This window comes from Meriones unguiculatus, chromosome 6 (assembly GCF_030254825.1).
Source record: "Meriones unguiculatus strain TT.TT164.6M chromosome 6, Bangor_MerUng_6.1, whole genome shotgun sequence".
NCBI lineage: Eukaryota > Metazoa > Chordata > Mammalia > Rodentia > Muridae > Meriones > Meriones unguiculatus.
The window spans coordinates 32,552,827-32,579,208 of record NC_083354.1 but is presented as its reverse complement, the minus strand read 5'-3'; the positions used below and the strand labels follow the sequence as shown (position 1 = coordinate 32,579,208).

The 26,382-nt window shown below is 55.1% G+C and overlaps 1 protein-coding gene and 1 long non-coding RNA gene across 3 annotated transcripts in view; both read left to right on the top strand.

Moving 5' to 3' along the window:
• Nucleotides 1-26,382, top strand: part of Myrip (myosin VIIA and Rab interacting protein) — a 115,457-nt gene that overhangs the window by 53,523 nt on the left and 35,552 nt on the right. The window contains exons 3-5 of one of the 2 annotated variants that reach the window (XM_060385052.1): nt 5,166-5,387; nt 24,348-24,484; nt 26,000-26,080. In XM_060385052.1, the coding sequence (XP_060241035.1) occupies nt 5,166-5,387; nt 24,348-24,484; nt 26,000-26,080 (440 nt within the window). The remainder of the gene's footprint in view (nt 1-5,165; nt 5,388-24,347; nt 24,485-25,999; nt 26,081-26,382) is intronic. The other variant, XM_060385053.1, reaches the window with a different exon arrangement.
• Nucleotides 5,400-11,956, top strand: LOC132654627 (uncharacterized). Its single transcript, XR_009592276.1, has 2 exons — nt 5,400-8,332; nt 10,698-11,956. It is a non-coding gene; the product is annotated as an uncharacterized LOC132654627 (long non-coding RNA).

Genomic DNA, 26,382 nt, shown 5'->3' with positions numbered 1-26,382 from the left:
AGCGTTTATTCCTGGTCACTCACGGCCTTCCACTGTCCTCTGCTTATTTCGCCCATGCCCTGGCCCTGTGTTTATTTCCCTAACACCACAAGGAAGCCTCCTCACTAAAGAAAACTCTGCCCCGCCCCGCCTCAGGGGCCAGCAGCTCCTCAGCCTGCACTGGGGGTGGCATGCCCCCTTTCTGACCACTCTTAGAATAATGCACATGCATGGAACCCCCACCCAGGGTCCACTCTTCGGGCCTCTGACTATTCCCCTGCCGTAGCTCGATACATAGAAGACTGACCTGAGGCTGAGGGAAAGGTCTGGGGAGGCCTTGAACACAGGGACCCCCGAGGGCTGGGAGAATTAATTGTTACCATGATGTTGGGCAGAATCTGAGACTGAGGAAATGACAGAAGACGGGGTCTCTGTGTATCTTGTTATTCGGGGTGCTCTGCTCATTTCAGCCCCACAGAAAGCAGCACATTCCCTTTGCCCAGAAGACACCTTCCGCTTCCCAGGTTTAAGGCTCCCTCTAGTGGCCTCTGAGCAAACATCAGCCAGAAACATTTAAAACCCGTGTGCATGCCCCCCTGCCCCCGTGTCCGTGTTCATGTGTGTGGATAAGCGTGTTTTGGCATGTATGCAGAGGTCACAGGACCACCTCTGGTGGTGACCACATCTTCCACCCTGTTTGAGAAGGCTCTCTTCCTCACCGTGTGTACCCCAGGCTAGCCGGCTCACATGCAGGCCTTCTCCCGTCTCCCGCAGGCCTTGCTTCTGCTTCTCTGGTAGGTGTGGTGATGCCACCGCGTTATGGGGAGCAGCTGGTTTAAGTCAGAGTCTACCAACGTAAACTTAAAGTCGTTATTGAAACTGGTGGCTCTGTGTGTGTGTGTCTGTGTCTATGCCTGTATCTGTGTAATGCAGGGTTTCTGGATGTGTCTGGCGCGCCTCAGCTTCCCTCGTCAGCCCTCCAGGGAAGAGCTCCACCATGCCTCCCCTCGAGGTCCTGCCTTCTCTGCCTCTGAACTGCTCCATGCGTAGGATATGGCCTGAGGCGGCAGCTCTGTGGATGTTTGTTTCATAGAGAGCCACATAAATTATGTAGCATCCACTTGTAAGCCTCACAGATAGACACTTTAACAAGCTATGAACCTATTTACTCAGTATGGATGTTAAAGTAATGGGTAAATTTAGTTTTGGACTCAGAATGCGCTTTCATCAGATTTTAAGATAGAACCTAATCACAGCGCTTCAGGCTGGTGCACTTTTCACTCCCAGGTGCTCTTTCCGTGTTGCGCAGCAGGCTGTCTGTGTGCCTCCTCTGTGGCTCCACTTCCTTTCCAGGCAAGCGGGCGAAGGCGGCCCCTCTGTGGCCCCCAGGGAGGAGGAGGTCAGCCATTCCGAAAACTGTAGGCTCTGCAGTTCCCACGTGAGCCTGCGACTGCAGGGGGCCGGACTTCATGGCTGTCTGTCCTGTGCAGTTTATCTTCTTTTCCTTTTTCAATTTGGAGCCTTGACTTCAGTAGAGATTAGAGATTTTACTGACAAAGAGACTTAAGGAACTTTTTCCAAAATCTATTGAATCAGGTATTTCTTGGGGGGGGGGGAACAAGACTATAAGAGAAATAATTTTTTATTTTTTTCTTTATTTTTCTTTGAGTGTGAGCAAATGTTGCACAAGCAGCTGACTTCCTCAGGGGAATTCCTGTTGCGCCAGGCATGTCTGATGCAGCCGCATCTTGTGAGCTCTCAAAAAAAAAAAAAAAAAAACAAAAAAACAGTCAATTTGCATCTTAATTTAGACTAAAATGTGGATGGTTGATATGAAGTCTTCCTTTCCGTCCTCTGTTAGTGACGGGAGTAACTGTTCTGTGTCTTTTGCCAGTGGGCGCCCCTTCCTTTCTAAATGGCCCCCGAGCCTTTCATCAGCCCCGGAGCAGAGGTCAAGAGAACAAGGCTGGGAAGGGCCGCTCACACACACACACACACACACACACACACACACACACACACACACGGGGAAACGAGATTCGTGTGAACTTCAAACGAGAAACCGCGCATGTGAGTGCACAGTATACATAGGTGTGCACCTGTGCCTGTGAGGGCCGGAGGTCAACACCGACTGTCTTCTCTGTCTCACCTCACCGTGGGCTCCCCTGTGCTGGCTCTGGCTTGCTCTCCATCTGTGGGACCCTATCAGTGAGATCTGGGCAGACCCCAACCTCTGGCTTCCGGAGCTCGCTCCGTGTGTTCGCAGCCGGGGCCCTGCGTGTCCTCAGCTGGGCCCAGCTCACCGTTTCTGCTCCAGTTGCCACTTCCCGGGCCGGCTTTGGCCAGGGCCTGCCTGTCTCCCGCCTCTGCCTTCATTCAGACAACATTGTCTTTCTCTTTTATTTACTCGTGAAACGAGCAGGTAGCCCAGGGAGCTCCAGACACTTCTGCTCTGTTTCCTGGCACCTGCAGTGATGGATGCCGGTCCTCTTGGGAGGGGAAGGTTTGTCGTTGCTCTGGCTCAGGGTCAGAGCTGGGCCAATGATCCCACAGCGGGGGACGGTCCAGGGCAAACACCTATTTCCACAGCTGCCTCGTAACTCAGGTGTGGACCAGCTCTGGGGTGGTGGTGATGTATTGTGCAGAGCCAGGCTTCATGTGGAACCTGCTGTCTGTGTGTGCTAGTGTGAGAGTGAAGCATAGAATCACTGGGGAAATTCTGACGTCTTTTGTACTGAAATAAGTAAAAAGAGGAGTAAGTCTGACACGAAACCACACAGGGGACCAGGAAGAATCGAGTGTTTTTGATGGGTGTTTTAGGGCCAGGCTCAGCCCCTTCCCCTCCATAACCACAGTGGCCCTGGGCCTGGCTTCAGTGTAACCACAGCCCCTCCCCCCATCCTGGCTTCCAGTGCATAGCCAAGCTGACCTTCCCTTCCCTGAGGGTGAGATTCGAGTCCACAGGGAACGTGAATACAAACATTCCCGACACAATTAACCATAATAGCCAAAAAGTAGGCACACCTTAGTTCCTGTCAGCTGACGTACACACCTGTGCTCGTGCGGTCATGCGGTGGTGTTTGGTGTGCATACTGCAGAAGAGGGGCAAGGTGTGGAGGGCTGTGCCCTGCTGGCCTTCAGGCAAGACACAGCGGTTACACACATGACTTCACACCCTCCCTGCTTGCCCACACCAGACCTCCACAAGAGCAAGAAAGTTAGAGCTTCCAGCGTGGAGCGGGAGGACCTCTGCAGACCCTGTTTGCATCTAAGGAGCTGACGCCCTGCTGGCTGCTGAGGGGGGCCTGGCCGTGGGGAGGATGTCCTCGCCCAGTTGATGGGCCTGGCCATGGGGAGGCTGCCCATGCCCAGCCGATGGCCGCACAGCCATGCACACATGCGCAGTGCTAACTGGGCCTGGTGGGCTATAAAAGCTCTGAAAGCGGTGAAGCTCTTCAGCCGGCGGCCGTTGGGGGGCTGGAAGGAGGGAGTTGGGGTTGACTATGGCTGAGACACAACATTTACACCCTTTCCAAAAGAAGTCTCCTCAAAATGAAGTTTAATACCAAAGTGGACTCAACACACTTGGGTGCTTGTGCTTGGGCCAGCGAGGCCATAGGTGCGTGGCTGGTTGTGGCGACCCGAGGAATTCCCATGGCCCTGCTCGTCTCAGAGCGCCCAGGACACAGACGGGGCATGGTGCCGAAGGAGCATTGTGGGACCGTAACAGAATTAAACAGAACCCCTGTCCCTGTGGGACTGCTGTCACGGTGCCACTCAGGTGTCTGGGGCTCCTCCTAACGCTTTCGCTGGCCTCATGGGGCGCACACGCTGTCAGATTTCATGCTCTCGTGGCCAGCCGAGTGCTCTGTGACCAGGGGCTCCTTAGCCAGCTCCACGTCACCAGATCTGCCGGAGGGTCCTTACGGGTGCCTGTGGGTTTGGAAGCTTTTCAAACCCCTGGCCGTGCAGTCTGCGACGCTGTGAGGCAGGGCCGGGAACGCCTCAGGTTCCCAGCGGGGCTGTGGTGAGGATTAATGTTTTAACAGACTCCGTCTTCTGCCCCTCTAAGGAGGCATCAGTGAAGTGAAAGACTTTAGACTGCTATTTTCAGTGGTCGTTTACCCCTCCATGCGCTGTCTGAAGCAGACGTGCGTGCGTGGGCTCCCATGATGCCCAAGCTAAACAGAGTAAACCCACCGTTCAGGGCACCTCTGTGGGCAAAAGGTCAGGGACTGGTTTCTCTGGAGACAGGGAAGTTGGCGCGGTAGGGGAGGGCCTGCCGCATGAGAACGAGGGCATGCATTCAGGCCTCCAGAGCCAGCATCACACTTGGATGTGGTAGTGAGTGTCTGTAACCCCGGGACTGGGACCAGGATGCAGGAGGATACCCAGAGCTCATTAGCCAGGCAGTTTAACCAATCGACGAGCACCAGGTTCAGTAAGAGACCAAAAAAACAAAAACAACACACACACACACAAAAAAAAAAAAAACCCACAAAAAACTAAACAAACAAAAAACAGTGGTGAGAAGCAGTGGAGTAAGACAGCAGAGCGCCTTTCAGAATGTCTCATTAATGTCTGAGAAAATTATGTAATGTATTTTGGTCACATTCAGCCCAGCTGTTCCTCTTACCTCCTCCCGGGTCCATGGCAACATCCCTCACTCTTCCTCCAATTTCATATCCTCTCTTAAAAGATTAGCAACCCACCCAGCCCACCTGTGCCCATCTGCTTGCAGTGTGGGGCTGTCCACTGGGGCGTGGCTGGCCTACCAGGGCCACACGCTTCCACAGAAGCCACCAACTGTCCCTGGCCCTTCCCCTCCGCACTGGAGCGCTGCCTGCCCTGACCTTGTGCAGGCCGCTGTGTGGGTCTGCGAGGACAGCACTCCGCTCGTGAAGATGCTGCTTGTCCCTGTCTTAGAGTCAGTCTCCGCCTCTTCCATGACTGCCCCTGCGCCGTGGGGAGAGAAGACGCCCAAGATGGGCCTCTGGCCTCCTCGTGCACATTCAGCACACACACTCACACAGACGCGCACAGACAAACGCATGCACGCACAGTCTCTCTGTGTTACTGTTCTTCCACAGGAAGGCGCTACGAGGAGCGGGCACGGGCAGGAGGCAGGCCGGTGCCCCGGGCTGACGTTCCCTCTGCCTCACCTTCCCCCTCTTTCTGGCTTGCAGTGAGCTGAAGCAGAGGCTGGCGGAGGAGCACAGTCGGTGCAGCATCCTCTCGAAGCACCGGAAGTTTGTGGAGCGCTGCTGCATGCGCTGCTGCTCGCCCTTCACCTTCCTGGTCAACGCCAGGCGCCGCTGCGGGGAGTGCCAGTTCAGCGTCTGCAAGAGCTGCTGCTCCTACCAGAAGCGGGAGAAGCTCTGGCTTTGCTGTGTCTGCCAGCAAGCCAGGTGAGTGGGTCCGTGCCCGCAGGGCCAGGCTGCTGCAGAGAACGTGCTTCCCCGTGCTCTGCCCCCCCCCCCCAGCTCCTCCCCTGGTCCTCCTTTTACTCTGTCGTAAGTGTCCTGGGTTCAGAGAAACTGCGCTGTGTGCTGAAGATGTGAGTGACTTGGCTGTTCCTAATAACTCAGAGGCAGGAGGACGTGAAGCGACACACGACTACATGCGTGCAGCTACCAGCGGGCCCTGATCGGCTTCTCTTTCGACCGTGGGATGCTGAGCATAGGCCGGCTGTCAGGAGGGGTTAGAGAACTCTTCACAGGGGCCCAAAATAACGAAAGCAGGCTTTTCCAGGGTAAAATGCAGTCAGCCTGTGCAAGGAGGTGCTGGGAGGCTGCCGCCTGCGAACGGAATGACACGTTTGAGTTCATAGTGACGGCGCTGAGTATTTGGGAAGAGGAGAGTGTGACAGCTGGTGTCTTATGTCTCCGCTGATTCTGTCGCCTCCATGGTTCGCTGTCGCTCCTGGTGACAGTGACCGGAGCAGGATGGCTCTGCCTCAGTGCACACCCAGGAAGCCGGCCTTCCTGTCTGGCCTTTCCTCCCCATCCTCCTCCTGCTGAGTGTGGCCCATGTGCTCTGTAATACATGAAATCCTAGTGTTTCCTGGAGAGCTAGTGCTTGGGGCTAGAGGCTGAGTGTGTGAGTAGGGTCTCCAAGGAGGGGCTCTGTCTAGCAAAGAACCAGACAGCTCTGAGTCGCCAGCTACGGTGGATAGCGGTGTCCAGGCGTGTCTGCCAGTGTCCAGGCGTGGGTGCCCCGGGCCCTGAGCTCTGCATAGCTGTGTCCTGTCATTTCCACATGGGGACTCAGGAGATGGGGAGAGGACTGGGACAAAGGGAAGACCCATTGCAACTGACTGCTGAGAGCATGACCTGCTGTGTCAGAAACACAGGCCAACATGGCTGGCTTTCCACAAGGTCAGGAAGTAGCCACTAACACTGAGAGGGAGTCTCAGCGACAGTGATTCACCAGCTGTCTGCTCTGCTTGGGTCCTCAGTTGAAGGAAACAAGGCTCTCATTCCAATCTTAGTTACTCAGACCAACTCTCAGATCACATCTTACACACATCACACACTGCAAATCTATCATAACCTATCATCTATCTATCTATCTACCTATCTACCTATCTATCTATCTATCTATCTATCTATCTATCTATCTATCTTATCTACCTATCATCTAGCTATCTTATCTATCATCTACCTATCATCCATCTAATATCATCTGTCACCTATCATCCATCTATCTATCATCTATTGTTCTATCAACTATCTATCTATAATCTATGTATCTATCATCTACCTATCATCTATCTATCAATCATCTATCTATCTATCTATCTTATCTACCTATCATCTATCTATCTTATCTATCTATGTGTCTATCTTCTAACTATCTATCATGTATATATATATGTAGCTTACAGAATGGCTGCAAAGGGTTAAGAGGCAAGAATCTTCCAAAAACCTGGGCAGCGATTAGGAGTACAGGAGAGTCTGGGGAGGGGAAGGGAGGTGAGAGGAGCAATCGTGTGGAGGCCCCAGGCGACATGCTTTGGCTGCTGCTATGGGGTGAAGGGTCATAGCTGAGCGGGAGTAATGAGGTAAAGCAAAAGACAGGACCGGCCACACAAATGAGCAGATGGATGGATGGACACCAGGTCAGGACGGGTGAGCAAGAGGACAGCAGCTAGAGTGGGCTGCAGCCGCAAGAGGAACAGATGAGCTGACGCCCTGGAGCATGGAGGCTTCTCCTCCTTCGTCCTTGATGCACAGTGACAGGTGAGGGACCTGGTGACGGGCAGCGCTCGTCGGGTTCCACCGCTTTGTAGGGTCCAGGTGAGGGAGACTTTCATGTGTCCAGTGAGTTCTTAGGCCTGGCTCTCCTGATGACTGATGTGTCCATGCCCACCTGTGGCCCATTTCCTGTTCCAAGTCCCCTTGGTCAGTGCTGGGGTACTGGGCAGATGGTGCTTTGCACTCGTGCCCATTCAGGAGTGTGATCCTCCGACCATCAAACAGCTTCAAAGCTTGTAAAGCGAGTCTCCCGGAGCACAGCACAGGCTGAGCACCCACTGTTCTACACTGTGGAGTCGCTGAGGGCAGGGAGCAGCCTGGTCTCCACAGCTCGGTCTGGGATGGGCGTTCTGTGTCTCGGTGAGCGAGCGCAAGGCCAGGCACCGAGAAGTCAGGGTGGAGGGTTGTCTCTGCAGGTAAGAGCGTTCTTCCAGAGGACCTGGCCTCAGTTCCCAGGGGAGGCTGCTCAGCATGGGGAGAAGTGCTCTGCACCCACTGGAATGGTGTTCCGCCCTGAGGCTGGTGCTCCACCCTGAGGTTGGTGCTCTGCCCTGAGGCTGGTGCTCTGCACTGGGGATGGTGCTCTGCCCTGGGGATGGTGCTCTGCCCTGGGGATGGTGCTCTGCCCTGGGGATGGTGCTCCACTCTGAGATGAAAGACTTCCAGAAGGAAGGGCGTGGCTTGGTGGCCCCTTGAGATCCTTTCTGTGTGTTAAGTCCACGTGCTTTGCATAAGCTCGGTCTGGAATCGAAGCCTGACCTAACTACCGGTTCTAGACTGGTGACTCTGTGTTTTAGACTTGGGAGAAAGCAATAGCGACTCAGCGTCTGTAACAGAAAAGGACGGAAACCACTCAGCAGTCTCAGCTGCGGTTATCTGGTGCTGCTGCTCTGGCACCTCCATTGTGAGGTCTCTGAGGAGGTATTTTCCTAATGAAATGTTAAGGTAGCGTGGGCGCCTCTAAGCAGGAAGCCATTTCCTCCGTTTCTGCGGTCTCCTTATTTAGCACTGTAAAAATAACTCAATGTTTGTAAAATCAGCTTATTTCCCAGCACAGATCCGGAGCAGTTAAAGATGCCACCAAGTGGAGGGCTCAGGTAAATTGGGGTCTCTGATGGAGGGCCTGAGTCCCAGAGACTGAGGATATGAAGTATGAGTATCATCGCTTTACATTAATTAATAGTGCATGGCTCTGCATTTCGGCTCTGGTGTGCGGGAGGCTGCAAAGCGCTGCTGAACTTCTTTGCATGTACGACACTGCGCATTGCGTCGTTCTTCTCACATAAAATAAGCACAACCACCCAGCTATGTTAGTTCATACAAAAAGCTGGCTGTGGCAGTGCGCACATCCGTGCTGCCGACACCCAGGAGGAGGAGACGGGAGGATCAGAAGTTCAAGGTCAGGGGCTGGGGAGCTGGCACAGGCATCAAGGTGCGAGCCGTGCAAGTCTGAGGACCTGAGTTTAGAACCCAGCACCAATATAAGAATCTGGGCACGTTGGTGCATCTACAGTAACCTATAGAGTAGCTGTGAATATGGATGGATAGACAGACAGACAGACATAGACCAAGCATGATGCAGTCTGTCTGTCAGCACTGGAGGTGAGCAGAGAAGGGAGAACCCCTGGGGTTTTCGGGCTTAGCAATCTAGACAAGTTGCCCATGCCTCTGCGGTAGCCACAGTCTTGCCACCCTGTAAAGTCTGCTGTGTTGCTGCATCACAATTTATTAGCCCATTTTCATGATTTCAAAGATCTGGGGGTTTTCTCTCATTTTGTTTGTTTGCACCTGTAGACAGCTCCCTGCACCTGCACACACGGCTCCCTGTACCTGCAGACACATGGCTCCCTCCCTGCACCTGTAGACACAGCTCCCTGCACCTGCACACACGGCTCCCTCCCTGCACCTGTAGACAGCTCCCTGCACCTGCACACACGGCTCCCTCCCTGCACCTTCAGACATAGCTCCCTGCACCTGCACACACGGCTCCCTCCCTGCACCTGCACACACAGCTCCCTCCCTGCACCTGTAGACAGCTCCCTGCACCTGCACACACGGCTCCCTCCCTGCACCTGCACACACGGCTCCCTCCCTGCACCTGTAGACAGCTCCCTGCACCTGCACACACGGCTCCCTCCCTGCACCTTCAGACATAGCTCCCTGCACCTGCACACACAGCTCCCTCCCTGCACCTGCACACACAGCTCCCTCCCTGCACCTGCACACACGGCTCCCTCCCTGCACCTGCACACACAGCTCCCTGCACCTGCACACACGGCTCCCTCCCTGCACACACGGCTCCCTCCCTGCACCTGCACACACGGCTCCCTGCACCTGCACACACGGCTCCCTCCCTGCACACACGGCTCCCTCCCTGCACCTGCACACACGGCTCCCTGCACCTGCACACACAGCTCCCTGTACCTGCACACACGGCTCCCTCCCTGCACCTGCACACACAGCTCCCTCCCTGCACCTGCACACACAGCTCCCTGCACCTGCACACACGGCTCCCTGTACCTGCACACACAGCTCCCTCCCTGCACCTGCACACACGGCTCCCTGCACCTGCACACACAGCTCCCTGCACCTGCACACACAGCTCCCTGTACCTGCACACACAGCTCCCTCCCTGCACCTGCACACACAGCTCCCTCCCTGCACCTGCACACACAGCTCCCTGCACCTGCACACACAGCTCCCTCCCTGCACCTGCACACACGGCTCCCTGCACCTGCACACACAGCTCCCTCCCTGCACCTGCACACACAGCTCCCTCCCTGCACCTGCACACACGGCTCCCTCCCTGCACCTGCACACACAGCTCCCTCCCTGCACCTGCACACACGGCTCCCTCCCTGCACCTGCACACTCTGCTCCCTGCATCTGCACACACGGCTCCCTCCCTGCACCTGCACACACAGCTCCCGACACAGCTCCCTGCACCTGCACACTCTGCTCCCTGCACCTGCACACTCTGCTCCCTGCACCTGCACACACAGCTCCCGACACAGCTCCCTGCACCTGCACACTCTGCTCCCTGCACCTGCACACACGGCTCCCTGCACCTGCACACACAGCTCCCTCCCTGCACCTGCACACACAGCTCCCTCCCTGCACCTGCACACACAGCTCCCTGCACCTGCACACTCTGCTCCCTGCACCTGCACACTCTGCTCCCTGCACCTGCACACACGGCTCCCTGCACCTGCACACACGGCTCCCTGCACCTGCAGACTCAGCTCCAAGCATCTTTTCTTGCAGTTTCCCTTTGGTCTCTGGCTATTCTCTAGGATTAAGACTTCGCTCTGAGCCTGCACACATTGCTGTCTTTAGGTCATGTTACACTTTCTTGCAGAATCACATGTACTTTTTCTGCCCCCCCCCGTGATAAATAACTTTCCACACCAGCTGACCAAAGTTCTGCTGTCTCATTTGAAACCATCTCATTTTATATTGAAGGCACAAAAGAAAATGTTATGGAGCCAGAGGAGGACGTGCTGGGTTCCTAGAGCCTGTGTTAAAAGTCGGACATAGTGGTGTGCATCCAGAATTCCAGAAGTAGGGAGGCAGAGACAGGGGGATACCTGGAACTCACTGGCTGATCATCCTAGTCTACCTCAGAAACTTTAGGCCACAAAACCCAAAATGGACAGCGACCGAAGAAGTCAACCTCTGAGGCCCACCTCCAACACACACAGAAGAGGAATGTTTTGCTTTAGGAGAATTAAATATTTGGGGGTTTTAAATGTTTTCCTTAAAATCCCTACGAGCATTTAGAGACAGCTGGACATGGGTGTGTGAGGCTGAAACCGGAGCGATTACTGAGGATGCAGTGTGCACACTGTTGTTCCAGCAAAGGTTGTCTGGCCCTGAAAGCCGGATAGCGGCTCTGTCCAAAATGCTGTGCTCCGTCTTCCATCCTCCCACAGCGATGGGTGCTCTTAGAGGGAATGCAGTGGTGGGTTCAGCTTTAAGGCGGTAAGCAGAAAGGACAGAGCTCCCAGCCTCGGCCCCTCAGCAGTGATTCTCTGGGCAGTAAACAGGAAGGAGGAGGCCTAGGTACGGTTGTCAGAAAGTGCAGCGCTGGCTCTTCATTAACATTTCAGCCTGTGGTTTGTAAGGCCCCGTAGTGGGCACTGCCCGGCTTGTTAACAGTGGCAGGGCGGCGTGTGGTCCCACCGTGTGCACCTGGAAGGCTGCTGGTGTTTAAACGCTGCTACCGGTGTCTGGGTAAGCCTGTCTCCACCCTCTGAGTGTTTTTAAAACACGAAGCACGGCCTGTCGGGCCTTTGGTCGCCTCCTGCTCCATCCTGTCTGAACACAGCACAGCAGAGCGTTCTCTGTGTGGTAGCCAGGGTCCCTGCCAGCCGATGGTGGGTGGGAGACCACCACTGCTTTGCACATTTTAGGGACGAACGTGTGGCTCAGCCAAATCTGCTCACTATAAACTCTAACGTCTGCACAGGGCGGAGCTGCCTCTGGCGCCTTCACTGAGTGTGCAGCGCGGGGGTGCTGAGTGGATTCACAACACAGGTCGGGTCGTCCTCCTACAGAGCCTGTCATCACCCCTGGTGCCCTCGGCCCACGTTACACAATCACTTCCTGTCCCCTTCCTTCCCCAGCCACTGGCAGCCACCATTCTGTGACCTCTCTGTGTGAATTCTGACTTCAAGTACCTTACAGACATGAAGTCATTAAAAATAAGACTTTAAAAATAACCATTTGTGCTTGAAGTAACACACAGTTTTGCAAGAAGCCCCTCACTAAGACAGACGCAGAAAAACCACCAGCCCACTCCGATATGAATGGTCTATTTATGTGAAAGGCGGCTTTGAGCACTTTTGGTGAGATCGTAAGTGAGCAGAGCCTTCTGTGGAAGTTCAGACAGAAGGAAGGACAGAGACAGACAGACAGATATGGCCTCAGAGACATGAGTGTGTCAGTTCACTGTAGAGTGCAGAGAGGAGATGGTACATACCTCAAGTCGCCTGTGTCACTGGGAATGCTGGGCTGAGATAAGAAATCCCCAGACAAGTGTGTCCGGGAGCTGACGGCAGCGGGGCAGGGGGTTGGGGGGGAGCCCTGGCTCAACTCCACACAGGCTCCCCGCCACGCCACCGAGGCTCTCACACTCAGCTGTGCGTGAGAGCCCTGTCAGAGGCTCCAGGAACACCCACTGCCCTGCCTGAGGACGTACCTCTCAGGGTGGGATCCGTGTCAGGAGTTGCTCCAGGAGCTGCCGAGCCACCATGTGACTAACAGCTGCGTGACTCCTTGGCCTCCAACTCAAGCTGAGGAGGAGCCCGACGTACTCTGCACCCCTCTCAGCTGAAGATGGGCGTCAGGGACAGTGGCCACGGCTGAGCTCTGAGCTAAGGGTGGCTTCGTACTCGGTTCCCCAAGCTCCATGTAAAAATGGCCTCCACCACCCCAAAAGTAATTAAAACAGCCACAGGAGAATTGTGCTGTTTTCCCGTGTGCTGTTCAGAAATCCTGATGTCACCTTAAAGCTATAAACAAGGAAACATGGTGTTCAAAGGGCCGGAGAGATGCTGAGAGCTGGAGGTCCCACTGCTCTCGCAGAGGACATGGCAGAGGTTCCCACCCCCCCGGGGTGGCTCACGACCACCCATAACCACAGCTCAGGGGGATGACGCAAGCTGGGAGCCGGGAGCACTCAGCCCGCAGGCCCCTGGAGCACACGCACACTCACAGCCCGCAGTTCCCCTGGAGCACACTCACACTCACACTCACACTCACAGCCCGCAGTTCCCCTGGGGCACTCACTCACACTCACAGCCCGCAGGCCCCCGGAGCACACTCACACTCACAGCCCGCAGGCCCCTGGAGCACACTCACAGCCCGCAGGCCCCTGGAGCACACTCACACTCACACTCACAGCCCGCAGTTCCCCTGGGGCACTCACTCACACTCACAGCCCGCAGTTCCCCTGGAGCACTCACTCACACAGCCCGCAGGCCCCTGAAGCACACTCACACTCACAGCCCGATGGCGCCTCTGCAGGTTGGAGAGCCGCCTTTCGGGAGCCTCGGTAGGTGGGAGCCTCTTCCAGGTATCTGTCTCTGCTTTGCCCAGCGACTCTGAGCAGCTTTACTCCTGCAGAAGGAGGCGCGCAATGAGTCTGGTCGGTTCCAGTTACTTCCTGGAGCTGTTGTGAGCTGTTTCCTTCCAGCCTGAATGAGCTTCCCTTCACGTGGAGTGTCTCGCCTCCACGCGCTTCCCTCCAAGGTGAAAGGTTTTAATCATGGAGGGAACTGTTACACAACCGAGGATGTGAGAAAATTACAACAGAGCATTTAATGTATTCTAAAGAATTGTTCCAGGGGCCATCATTTCCCCAGCATCCCTTAGCTTCATTCACATGGAACTGCACGCGGACACCTGAATCCCCGGGACCCTGTGTCCCCAGGGGCACAGGCAGGCGAGGGTGCCTGTCTCTGAGGCTCTGGAAATGTACAAAGCCCTAGATGAACATAATCACTGTGAAGTTTTTAGAGCTGTGTGTGCAGGTTGTGTCTGGGAGTGTAAAAGGGGAAACACTTTTGTTCAGTGCCTGTGTCCAGAGATAGCCTTGGGTCGCTTGGCGCCCATGAGGGAGGGAATCCGCTCACAGCACACCAAGACCAAGTTCTGAAAACAAAGAGGTTTGTCTGCCCCCAGAGGACAAAGGGTGGGGATAGGAGACAAAGCCAGAAGATAGAGGAGGAGGGAGAAGTGAAAAGGGGAAGGGACTGGAGGAAGGGGACAGACATTTGCCCAAGGGGGACACACAGAACTACCTCCTGACAGAGAGGAGACAGACCCAGCCCGTGGGCAGGGGCAGTTTATAAGGGAGGGGGAAGTCCACGATGAGTTTGTTGGTTTAATCATGCGTGTTAACTAGGTGAGCCAAAGGGGACTTCTGACTGCCGGACCTTGTAGTCAGCCCTGGAGGAGGGAATAGGCCTTTGGTGGCTAGCGTTAGGAATGTCATCTACCCCAGTTAGCAAGACAGAGAGGATGGAGAGAGGCAAGTCCTGCCTGAGCCGCGTTCGCTGTGACAGGCCGCTCGGGCCCTCGGAGCTGGAATTACAGGCATTTGTCAGCCACCCAGCGTAGGTGGTCACGAGACTCAGTGACGCAAGAAACTACCTCAGCACAAACAGGTGAAACAGGGACATGAGATTTTAAAACTTTGTCAGGAATGTGCTCATTATCAAGACGCTTCTGCGTATTAGTGCCAAGGGAAGAGGCTGTCGGCCAGGGGTGGCCGCCCTATAATGGCCTCGGCGACAGATTGTGTGTGAAGAGTTGCCTTGTGTTACTCAAAATAATTGTCAATAGATCTGTCTTCTTTAAAATTACAGACCTAACTTTAGGTCAAGATGCTTGCAAACATGTGAGAGCCTGTGAGTCTATTTCGTGTGAACATGTGAGAGCCTGTGAGTCTATTTCATGTGAACATGTGAGAGGCTGTGAGTCTCTTTCGTGTGAACATGTAAGAGCCTGTCAGTCAGTCTATTTCAAGGTGAAGGGCTTGAGAACAGTCACGCCTTGTGGCATGCGCCTCCAGGAATGTCCCACGAGCATTCCTCTCCACTTTGGTTTGGACCTCGGGAGGGGCTCTGGGTCATGCACTGATGAGCACATCATATTGACATATGACGCTAAGACACTCAGGACTGTCTTCAAGAAACTTCAGCACATTTGGGGTGACTTTTCTTTTCTTATGATCTTGAATACCTTGCACAGAGTCCCTGACTCACCCGGTCTTCCCTGGGATGCCAGTGAGGTCAGAGGACTCCAGGCCAGTCTTCTCGGCTCAGGCTGTGGGTCACTAGGAGCCAGGAAGATTCCCACGTGACCGGGGGCCCTGGCCTTTGAAAACCTTCAGATGAATGATGGAAGAAATGGAGATCTAGCTGGGTGCAGTGGGCACGCCTGTGATCCCAGCACTCAGGTAGGCAGAGGTAGGGGGATCCCTATGAGTTCAAGGCCAGCCTGGTCTACAAAGCAAGTCCAGGACAGCCAGGGCTACACAGAGAAACCCTGTCTCAAAAAAAATCAAAACAAAAACCAAACAAACAGAAAAGAAATGGAGATTATTTGTAAAGGTCTCTGACAGCTCTGGGTGGGGGAGTGCCCAGTCCAGAATTCCTCCAGCCGAGGTCTTCTCCAAGGGATACCAGTCCAGCCCTGGTGAGCTTTTCTGGGGACAGCTGGGCACACCACCTCCCCCATCCTCAGTCTCCATTCTGCAAAGCTAAAAGACCGGCAAGAGTGTGACACTGGGCAGAGGCAGCCGTATTCTGAAAAGATGAACTTTTCTTTGCGGGTTAAAAGCTATCAGAAATCTTGTGGGTATTCTGAGCCACAGCTTGGCAGAACTCCTGCAGCTTGGCAAGGCCCCTGTTTACCGTTGGATGAAGCAAACACCCCACCCAGCCTGCTCCCACTCCTTACCTTCCTGATCAGCTCGTTTTTAGTATCCATGACTCTGCCGAGAACCCGGGGAGGAGAAGAGGCTCCTCTGTTACCATGGAGGCTCCCGGCTTCTCGAGGGCCCGGGCTGTGACTGGAAACGAAGCCCTCCCCCACCCTCAGCCAAGAAAAAGGCTGCTTGTGGGAATCGTGACTTCTTCGTAATGACAGTAACCTTGAGAGCCGGCGCCGCACTGAGTGCTGTTCCCAGTGGTTAATTCACCCTTTACAGACGGGGAGATGGGGAAGGGAGGGGCCTTCCTGGCCTCAGACAGAAGAGCTGGGCTGTCTCCCCAGGCGTGCTGGCTGCATTTGCAAGGGTGCTGTTCTTCAGAGAACTTGTTTTCTAAAGAGCTCAGAAAGGGCTGGCAAGCTAGCCAGCTGGCTCAAAGCACCTGCCGTGCAAGCCTGATGAGCCGAGTTCGCTCCCTGGGGCCCATCTAAAGGCGGAAAGCTGTCCTTTGCCCTGCGCACACGCGCACGCATGCACACGTGCAGTCCTCATTATCAATGTCATCGCCATCAGAGCCCAGAGAGTCTGCAGCTGTTAGAAGCGACAGGTGTTGGTTCGGCCCTGGTCAGAGCTTTCAGCCCTGGTGTGAACACCGAGCATCTCTCTGTGCGCAGAGCTGCTCTCGGGAGATATTTTTGGCGTGTGCAGATGGAGCCAGTCTTTCCCGGCAGAGCCTGAGGTCCTGCTTCACAGAGAATGCCAGAAGAAAACAAGCGCGGACATCCCCCACCACGCACGCACGCCTGTGACCAGCTCCCCTCGGGAGGTGGCGTTGGGAAGCAGGTGTGCACAGCTTCCGTCCTGAAGGAAGCGTCCTGGGGGTGACCTCGGGGTCCCAGGGGTGTCCGAGAGCAGCATCTGCACACCTGGACAGTGGGCCAGGCTCTGTGGGCACGCCTGGGTGCCAGCACGGCGCCTGGGTGCCCAGTGCTGCCCAGGTGACGGCAGAGGGCAGGACGAGGCACAGCCTGGACCTGCGCTCTCCGCCGGGTTCCTGCTTGTTTTTCAAGTAAAGCGTTAGCAGTGAGCAGCCTTTGCTGGGATTTACATCTGAGCAGAAGTCCACAGAAGAAAACAGCTCTTTCCACTTTTGTCCTGCACAGCCCTGGAACCTGCTTCCCGACGAGGCAGTAACGTACATCTTCGGGGCTGTTGTTTGTGCCCTGCGTGGGAGAGCCCAGCCCTAAACGCTGGCTCTGCTTTCTTGATATAAACGCTGGCTCTGCTTTCTTGATATTTCTCAAATCTTTGGCCTAATGTGACACAGTCCACAGAATTGCGATCTTTCAGGTCTGTGTGTGACGTATGAGTGCGTGTTTGACGCTCTCGCAGAGGATCTCAGCTCAGTTCCCAGCACCCATGTCAAGCTGCCCTCACCAACCTGTAACTTGGGGTCCAGGAGATCTGTCGCCCCCTGCTGGCCTCTGTGGGTACTGCACCCACAGGTGCTAGTGCATGAATAGAAATAAACATTTAATAACTAAAATTAAATAATTACTAAAAGTCATAAAAATGTGTAAAACGCCGGCAGAGGCTGCCTGACGGCCACTTTAGATGCAAAAATGCTGAAATGCACAGAAGCAAAGTGACCTGTGGTCCGGGACGTCAGGGGGTGGGGTTGGGTCTGACTTGGTTGCCCATGTATTGGTGTTTGTTTGGGTCAAACCTGGCCGCTCCTGAGATTTTCTTTACCTGGGAGTTACACAGAAGAGACCCACCCAAAGCGCTCCTCCAGACCCACTGCGCCCCTCGTCCTCCTGATGTTTGTGATGAGGCCCGATGAAAGCTGAGCCTGAGGTTCGGCTGACGAAGCCCACGATTGGACCACACTGGCGAGGGCTCCGAACCTACGCATCTCGAACATGCAAAGCAAGAAAGGTGAGAAAAGGACATACATGTCAAAATCGAGTTTCCTCAAACGTGCAGGCTTCAAGTGAGCCGCAGTGGCTCTCCTCCCGCCGCACATGCGCTGCTGAGCTTTTCTTGGCTCGTCTGAGACTTCACGGCTCCGCAACGCCTCCCTCCTGAGGGAATAGGAATCAGCAGAGCCGGGTGCCAGTCCCGCACTCAGCTTGCTCTGCACCCAGTCTCCTCCTAAAGGACGGCAACCCTGGCGTTCTAGCCAGGAGCGCAGAGAGGAGCCGACGTCTCCACTGTCCGCCTCCTGCCGTGTGGTTCTGTTTCAGGACACTCGGGTCTCATCTGGGTCCAAGAGTGGCAGAAAGAGCATCAGGGTTCCGGTAACCTCAACAGCTGCTTTTCACGGTTGAATGGGATGGCTTATTTCCCAGGAGGCTGTAGCAGAGGCTGCCTTCTGCTGGAGTGGGTGTTTTTCAGTCAAGATGGGTCGTTTTTGTCCTGTCTTGTGTGTGAGTTTTCAGTTCCTGTTTTGTGTATCTGTGTGAGGTTGAAGAATGGACTGTGAAGATATTTGAACTACTGTCTCCACTTGAGGGATCCAGGAAGAAGTGGGGTGCGGTGCCTCTGCAGGTGCCGCAAACGGTACCGAGCTCCTGGTGGTAACTTCTCCGCCGTTTCCCCACCTCTGCGGCCGCAGCTGGCGGAGGGAATGTCACGTGTGGGGTCAAGGACGCTGACTTCATCCTAACTGACCCCACACATACGTCCTTGAACAGCCACCGCCCAGACGCGTGTGTTCCGGGGCGTTTTGAGCTTGAGATAGCCACACTGGGGTGCTCCTCCCCGGCCAGCAGGGACCGTGAGACGTTCCGGGGGCCTGAAGCTGAGAGCAAACCCCAGGGTCCTGCCACTCTTCCCTGTCACTTTTCATTTTAGTGCTTCGGATTCTCACACAAAGCAACGAGTCTCTGTGGCATTTTCACGCATATGTAATTGTATTTTTAATTATGCATGTGACTGTTTTCATGCCTGTATGAGCCAAAAGAAGGCTCCAGACCGGAGCTGAAGTCACAGGCGGTCGGGAGCTGCCTGGCATGGGTTCTAGGAACCAAAACTCAGGTTCTTCACAAGACAGCAAGCACCTGTAACATGGAGAGAGAGGAGTCGTCTCTCCAGCGCCCCAGCTGTCCCCTCAACAGAGTAAATGGCCTTTGCCCCCCTCATGGTAAACACAAATTAAAACGACATCGCTGTACCTGTGTGCAGAGGTTAGCACAGATGGAAAGATGACAGCAGAGACCTCACAAGTGGTCAGTGGGGCTTTCCGGCTGCCTGTGAGTGGTGGGCAGGCCTTTCACACCCACAACAAAACCCCTCATCTCTGTGGCTCTTCCCAAAGCGCATGCGTGCTGAGCCACCTGACCCTCTTGCCACCCCTGTGTACCTGGGCGTGTTACACAAGCTGTCTGCCCCACCTCCACCTCTTACCCCCATCCCCTCAGCTCTCTGCATCTCTGAAACCAGCTTTCATTTCCTGGTGAGTGGGACCCTGCGGTGTTTGTCTTTCCGTGTCTGGCTGTGTCCCTTGATGCCACGCCCATCAGTTCGGTTGGCGTTGCTGCAGATGGCAGGCCTTCAGCTTCGTGCAGATTCCCGATTCCCCTTCTGCGTCCAGGCGCTGGCTGACATCTCACTGCATTCCGAGTCTCTACTATGATGGCTGTACTGCTGCAGTGAGCACAGGCGTGCAGGCGCCGTCTGAAGCAATGGGTGTGTGACGCCCTGGGCTCTCCGCACCTCGTGGGATTCTGTCCACGGTTCTGGGGGATCTCCACACTTCCTGGGATTCTGTCCATGGTTCTGGGGGTCCATGGTTCTGGGGGATCTCCACACCTCGTGGGATTCTGTCCACAGTTCTGGGGGTTTCTGCCCTCTATTCTATGACATCTGTGTTAATTTATACTCTTGTCTATAAGGATCCCCTGAATCTGAGTTCTCCTCTGTATCTTTCGTCCTTTCATTTTGTTCATGTACTTGTGGGTGAATCGGTGCATAGTATAATAAGCACGTGGAGGTCGGGGACAACTTTGTGGACTCGGCTGTCTCCTCCCGCCGCATGGGTTCTGGGGACTGACCTCTGGTCAAGGCAGCCAGCACCTTTCCCCGCCAAGCCGCCCTACCAGGCCAGTGATTTTATTGTAACCATTCTAACCTGGGTGAAAGCATTTCCAGCCATGGCTTTGCCTTCCTTTGCCAGCAAGTGCTGTTGGGAGCTTTTTCATACACTTGTTGGGCATTTTTATAGAATCTTCTTTTTAAAAAAATTCAAATAATTTGCCCATTTTTTGCTTACATTTTTGGGGATTGGTTTTTGTTGTTTGTTTGTTTGTTGTTTTTATTCCTGGACACTCTGGGCCTCACGGCCGTATGGGGTAAACAGTTGATGGCAGTCTCCTGCCGTCAGGTCGTTGTCTTTGCTGCTCATGGTGTCTCTCTTTAATTCTATGGATCTGTTTTTGTCTGTCGCATGCATTTGGGGGACCTAATCTGAAGATCATTGCCTTCCTTACACTGTCTTGAGCTGGCTCCTGCTCTGGGAATCATTGCCTTCCTTACACCGTCTTGAGCTGGTTCCTCTGCTCTGAGAATCATTGCCTTCCTTACACCGTCTTGAGCTGGTTCCTCTGCTCTGAGAATCATTGCCTTCCTTACACTGTCTTGAGCTGGCTCCTGCTCTGGGAATCATTGCCTTCCTTACACTGTCTTGAGCTGGTTCCTCTGCTCTGAGAATCATTGCCTTCCTTACACTGTCTTGAGCTGGCTCCTGCTCTGGGAATCATTGCCTTCCTTACACTGTCTTGAGCTGGCTCCTGCTCTGAGAATCATTGCCTTCCTTACACTGTCTTGAGCTGGCTCCTGCTCTGAGAATCATTGCCTTCCTTACACCGTCTTGAGCTGGCTCCTGCTCTGGGAATCATTGCCTTCCTTACACTGTCTTGAGCTGGCTCCTGCTCTGGGAATCGTTGCCTTCCTTACGCCGTCTTGAGCTCTTTGGTATGTTTGCTGTCTCAGCTTGTTCCCTATGTGTCAGGTGGTGTTTCGTGGGCTGAGAGACGAGGGCTTCACGGCAGTCTTGCCCGTGTGGCTGCCCAGCACTGCCCTTTCTCTGGCATGTGTTTCTGAGGCCTCTGTTAGACTCGGTGGGCTGCCGGGAACAGGTGGGTCCAGTTCTGGGTTCTTTGCTCCATTCCGTTCCTCTACCTGTTTGGGCTCTGTAATGTCAGTGTTTGTCCCACTCTCAAAGCTGGCCGGTCCTGGGACGTGGTTCCCAAGGTCCTGGAGCCTGAGCTCAGGTGTCGGGCTTGGCAGCCTGTGCCCTCCAGGTGACCGCTTGGCTGGCATCCTTCTGGGTGCTGTGTGGTCTCCCCTTTGACTCTGGATGAGCCGCACACTCTGCCTGGCCTCTGCTGTTCTCTCTTCAATTCCATTGCCAGAAGAGTCATTGCCAGGGCTGGGGGCGCAGGCTCCGGACCCCACCGTGGGGCCCGCAGCCTGGTTCCACCTCCCACCAACACCCTCATACCGAGACTGTGGAATGCATGGCGAGTCCCCCGGGAAGTGGAGACGGATGAAGCCCCTCCTGTGGGGCTGTTTGAGCTAAACAGTTAATCCTACACTGCCGAGAAGCTGGTCCCCTCTTGCTCCATGTCGGCTCCCACTTCTTCACCTCAGCAAGCTGCTTCACGTTAACAGCAGCTGTCACCTCTCAACGGAGCACGGCACTCCAAGCCTCCCAGCCACATGTGTGCAGATTCCCGGCGACACGCTCAGGGCTCCCAGCAAGCAAGCTGTTCTTTTCCACCCGGAGTCTGTGGATCTCTTGACTTGGGGCCTTGGGGCTTTCCTCTTGTCAGGGATGTGGGAATCTTCCTTCGAAAACATGCGAGTGACAGATACGCCTGAATGACAGTCAGCTTGCTCGTTTCCACAGCTCCAAATCAACCACATTGTCACCTCCACAGCTCTGAATCAGCCACATTGTCACCTCCTGTGCTCCCCTGTCTGCTAGCTCAGAATCCCTCAAAATGCAGTCCTTGGACCAGCAACCCCTCCCTCACCTGGGAGGGGTTCACAGCAATACTCCCAAGCCTGCCTCAGACCCACTGAGGCAGGGACGCTTGGGAGGGCCCAGCAAGCAGACTCAGCCAGCCCCGGGGTGGCAGAATGAGCTGCCATTCAGAACTACCAAATGCTAAGAAACACGCTCACTGAGATGACTCACTCTTTAGTGAGCATGAAACGTGAGAAGCCTGACCGAGCACACCTGTGACGGAGGCAGGAGGATCTCAAGTTCAGAATCAGCCTAGGCTACACAGTAAGGCCCTATTTCAGGGGAAAAATAAAAATAAAAAATGTGTGTGGATTCCACTTAAATCCTACATGACTCAAACACCAGGTCCAGGCAGCCGACAAAAGCATAGTGTAAGCAAGCTGCCCCTGATCGGTCAGGGCCGCAGACCAGACTCGAGAGCTGAACTTTGACCCTGAGGGGACTTGTACAGCATTTTTAAAGGACAAAGCCGTAAAGCAAAGGGGATCGGGGTGGGTGGCGCATTGTCCAATCACATTTTGACATGAGGGGTTGAGCCAAGGAGTTCCCATCAGTCAGGCTAAAAGTTGGTTCCTGGACCTGGGAACATGAACCTAGTCGACCCTGACAGCAAGGTGGAGAAAGCTGCCCCTGAGACACCTGGACTAGACAGCGTCTGCTTACAACAGAGGCTGTTCAGCAATCGGGAAGTCCCAGCTCCCCGAGGGCCCGGGACCTTGAACTCAGTTTCTCTCTATAAGATTAAACGGAGTCTGGAAATGAAATGTTTGTCCTTAGAATGCGTATCTTTGGCTTGTTTCCAACAATGCTGAATGTCGTCTTCCTGTCGAGACGGTTCTCGGTATTTATCTAATGGTTATATTCACATCCTTTACACGTGTGAGAAGGTGCTTTGGATGTAAGCGTTGGGATGCTGATAGTGTATAACGGGTGCTGAAAGGCCGCGTGGGATGGGGCCCTGTGCTAGCTGACACCCAGAGAAATGTCAGCCGCCATTAGAAACCTGGAGAGCGTTTAGCCTTCAGCTTGCCCTCAGTTCCGCCAGCCTCTGCTTCCTTCGCTGTGTGTGATGAAGATGGCCTTGCGCTTGGACGTGGGTCTAAAGTGTGGCTTCTTTAATCTTACCAGAGAAGTCATGTAACCACAGCACGAGCCAGGGAGATGTGTGCCCGTCCACGGGATTTTGATATGTCATTATAAGTTTTGCGCCTGCGTTCAGGAGCTTGGTTTTTAATTTCTTTGTCTCCATAGCTCTGTGTCACCCTGCCTGATTCCTTCTCCTTGGAAAAAATGGGACTGGGCGAGGCGAGTTACTGGCTCTTACGGTCAAAGCTTAAAACAGGATGATCATTCCACTTTTAAAGTCTTCCAGTACATTTTGTTAGGTCCCTGGTCACCAGGCCTTGATGTCCTGCTGAGAATTTTGCTAAAACTGGAATTTTAACCCAGCAAGGCTGAGGCTGATGGATGGCTGGGGTTGTGCTTCCACACAAGGCCTCTAGATGGCGCCCGTGCCACTGGTCACCCGCTCCAGCTGGGAAGCCTTGAGCTTAGAGAAGTGCATTGACCCAGGCCTGCCCTGCCCATTCCCACCAGACCTCCAGGTGGCCCCAGCACCAGCCCCAGGGCAGGGAAATCGGGGTGTCCTTCTGCACGGTGCCCTGTCCTGCTAGAGTGGGGACCTGGGGACCCCCTGCTCCATCCCTCCATCACACTCCGGGGCCTGAGAGAATTCTGTGCTCGGCTCCCACCGTCTCACAACTGTGCTGTGTGAATCCAGTCACCCCGGCCAGCCTGGCCTGAGGTTACCGTGGGGTCTAGTCACTTCCATGCTGTTCCTCAGTTTGAATTAGGATTCCAGTCGGGCTTGGAATGAGAACATGCGGGGCTCAGCAGTCACGGTGTGCAAACAGGAGCCGGGGAAGCATTCACACACCAGCTGGAGGGCTCGGTCTTTGCTCCTAAGTGGCAGGTTTTCAGAGGAAAACATACGGTTCTTTCAGGGTTATTCCCAGTTCTTTGCTTCACGGAGCTGCTTCAGCTCTCAATCAAGCAAAAGGCCTGTCCTGCAGTGGACGCGGCCAGGCTTGTGCGCCCAGACTTCAAGGCGCTGTCCACCTGGGCCTGAGTCTGCTTCTTCCCTGGTTGAATTCAGAATTTTTTTTCTTCCTTTAAAACTGGAGATACTTTTCCTGAATTTTCCAAGGGAATGTGCTTTTTTGTTTGTTTTGTTTTTGCATTCATGATAAGAAAAGTTACAAAAGCTATTCCTCAAGTGGAGGAGCTTTGGGCTCTGCTCCCCGAGAACACGAAGGACACTCCACCAGTGTCTACAGCGCCTCCCTCGCCACCGGGAAACAATCCCCACGGTGGCGCTTCACACCGACTGAAAAGGCCCTCTGCGGGCTCTCGGTTCCTTTCACTTCTCCCAGCGGATTAAAAGTGCTGACACAGGGGGAGTGTCAGCCATGCAGCCCGCTAGCCGGGGGCTCTCTGAGCTAGCTCTTCTGCAGAACGCAGCGCTCGGAGCAGCGCGCCCGATGGCCCCCGAGTGAGGCGCCTGCAGTCTGGGGTTCGGTTCCCGAGGGAGGGGCACAGGGGCCGCCGTGCGCTGTCACCCACACGCAGGCTTTTGCTCTCACAGGCTTCTGAGGACACAGTCCCTGGAATGGTTCTACAGCAACGTGAAGAGCCGCTTCAAGCGCTTCGGCAGCGCCAAGGTCCTCAAGACGCTCTACAGGAAGCACCGGCTGGAGAGCGGCGCCTGCTTCGACGTCCTAGGTACGACCGCCCACCCCAGCTTGCACGCCCCGTTCTCGGGGGTGAGGGGAGGCTCTCCCAGGAGACAGAAACACGCGTTCAGATAGGTCGTTCTGGAAAGAGGGCAGGTGGCAGGGAGTGGCAGGTTCCAATGCAGGGTTCTGTTTCTGTGTGGGCATGTGGGGGGGTATGCGTGTATGTGTGTGTGCATGTGCGTGGGGGGGTATGCGTGTATGTGTGTGTGGGCATGTGGGGGGGTATGCGTGTATGTGTGCACAGCTGCATGGGAAGGCCACAGGTCAGCTGCCAGTGTCAAGAGCTGTCCGTGTTTCCTGAGACCGGCTCCTTCCCGGGCCTGGAACTCCCGACGCAGGGAGGTCGGTGAGTCGATTGTCTCTCCCCAACCCCGTGCTGCCGTGCCCAGCTGTGTGTGCTGGGACTCAGGGCACATCACGCCAAGTCACCTCTCCAGGCCCCGGGAGGCCAGACTAGTTCAGCAAACTGTAGGTGCACACACAGCACACACATACCTGTGCACGAGCGATGGCGGCCAGAGGAAGACGTGTTTGCTGCTCTGTCACTCTCTTATTCCCGGACACGGGCTCTGTCACTGAGCTGGAACTAGTCTGTGGCCAGCAAGGCCCAGCAATCCTCCTGTGTCCACTCCCCGGTGCACGTGTGAGGCCACACCCAGCTTTTTACACAGGTCCAGGGAGTTTGAACTTGGATCCTCAAGCTTGCCTGGCAGTGCACTGACCACTGAGCCACCTGCACAGCCCCTAGGAACAACTCTTACCCATCATCCCCTGGTAGATGGGTTCCACGAGTAGATGAGAGGCCATGTGTATACCCTGAGAGTGTGCACACAGCCCTTTACACTCGAGGTCTGTTCACCCGACTCAGCGTCCTAGAAAGTCACGGGGCCTGGTGTCCTGGAGAGCCCAGAGGGCAGGGGCTGGAGAAGCCTCCCCCTCCTGTGTGTGTGTGTGTGTGTGTGTGTGTGTGTGTGCGCGCGCGCGCGCGCGCATGTGTGTGCTCTGATCTAGTATACATATGTGTGTGCATGTGCATACACACAAGTGCAGCGCCTACAGAGTCTAGAAGAACCTGTCAGATCCCAGGAGCTGGAGTTACAGATGGTTATAAACTCCCTAGTGTGGGCGCTGGGACCTGAACTGGGGTCCGCATAATAAGCCCACTCCTGGATACCACTCCCAGGACGGCATCGACCTGCTGGTTGTGGGGTCCTGCAGTCTAGCTTCCTCTCGTGAACTCCGGTCTAGCCTCCTCTCCTGAAGCCCCACTTCCGATACACCGGGCTGAGGATTAAAGTTCGCAGTGAGCATAGAAAGAAAACACATCAAGCCGCAGTAGCAGGCGCTGGAAGAGAGCTGGGGTACAGCTGTACTAAAAGCAGCCATGCAGGGTCAAGCCAGGCTCCGGGCAGCACAGCCCGGCAGCCAGGCCAGGCTGGTCCCGGCAGTGACCCACCAGCCTGCTGGCCGGAGCCCCTCACGGCATGACTACTCCCTCCAGGCGGGGCACTGTTTGATCCGAGCCCCGAGAACGACGGGAGCATGTCGGGGAGCGACTCCACCTTCTACAGGCAGTCGGAAGGTGAGGTGGCCTGGCCAGCGGTGGCTCGGGGAGACGGAGGGGGGCGGCCTCGGGGTGGGGGCGGTGACTGAGCCACGACAGCTCTGCGGTTGGAAGACGCCGCCAACCTGTGCTTCCCGAGTGAAGTTAGTCTCTGACTCACCGGCCTGGTGTTCCTACCGACACCCTCGCCCGAGAATCACAGAACGGCACCCAGGGCCTTGCTTGGGTCCCGGTCACGCACATGCCCCCCTGCCCCCATCACCCAAGAACACCTAGCCTGAGTTCCCGGACTCAGCCTGTGCCCCAGGGCGTGCCTGGAG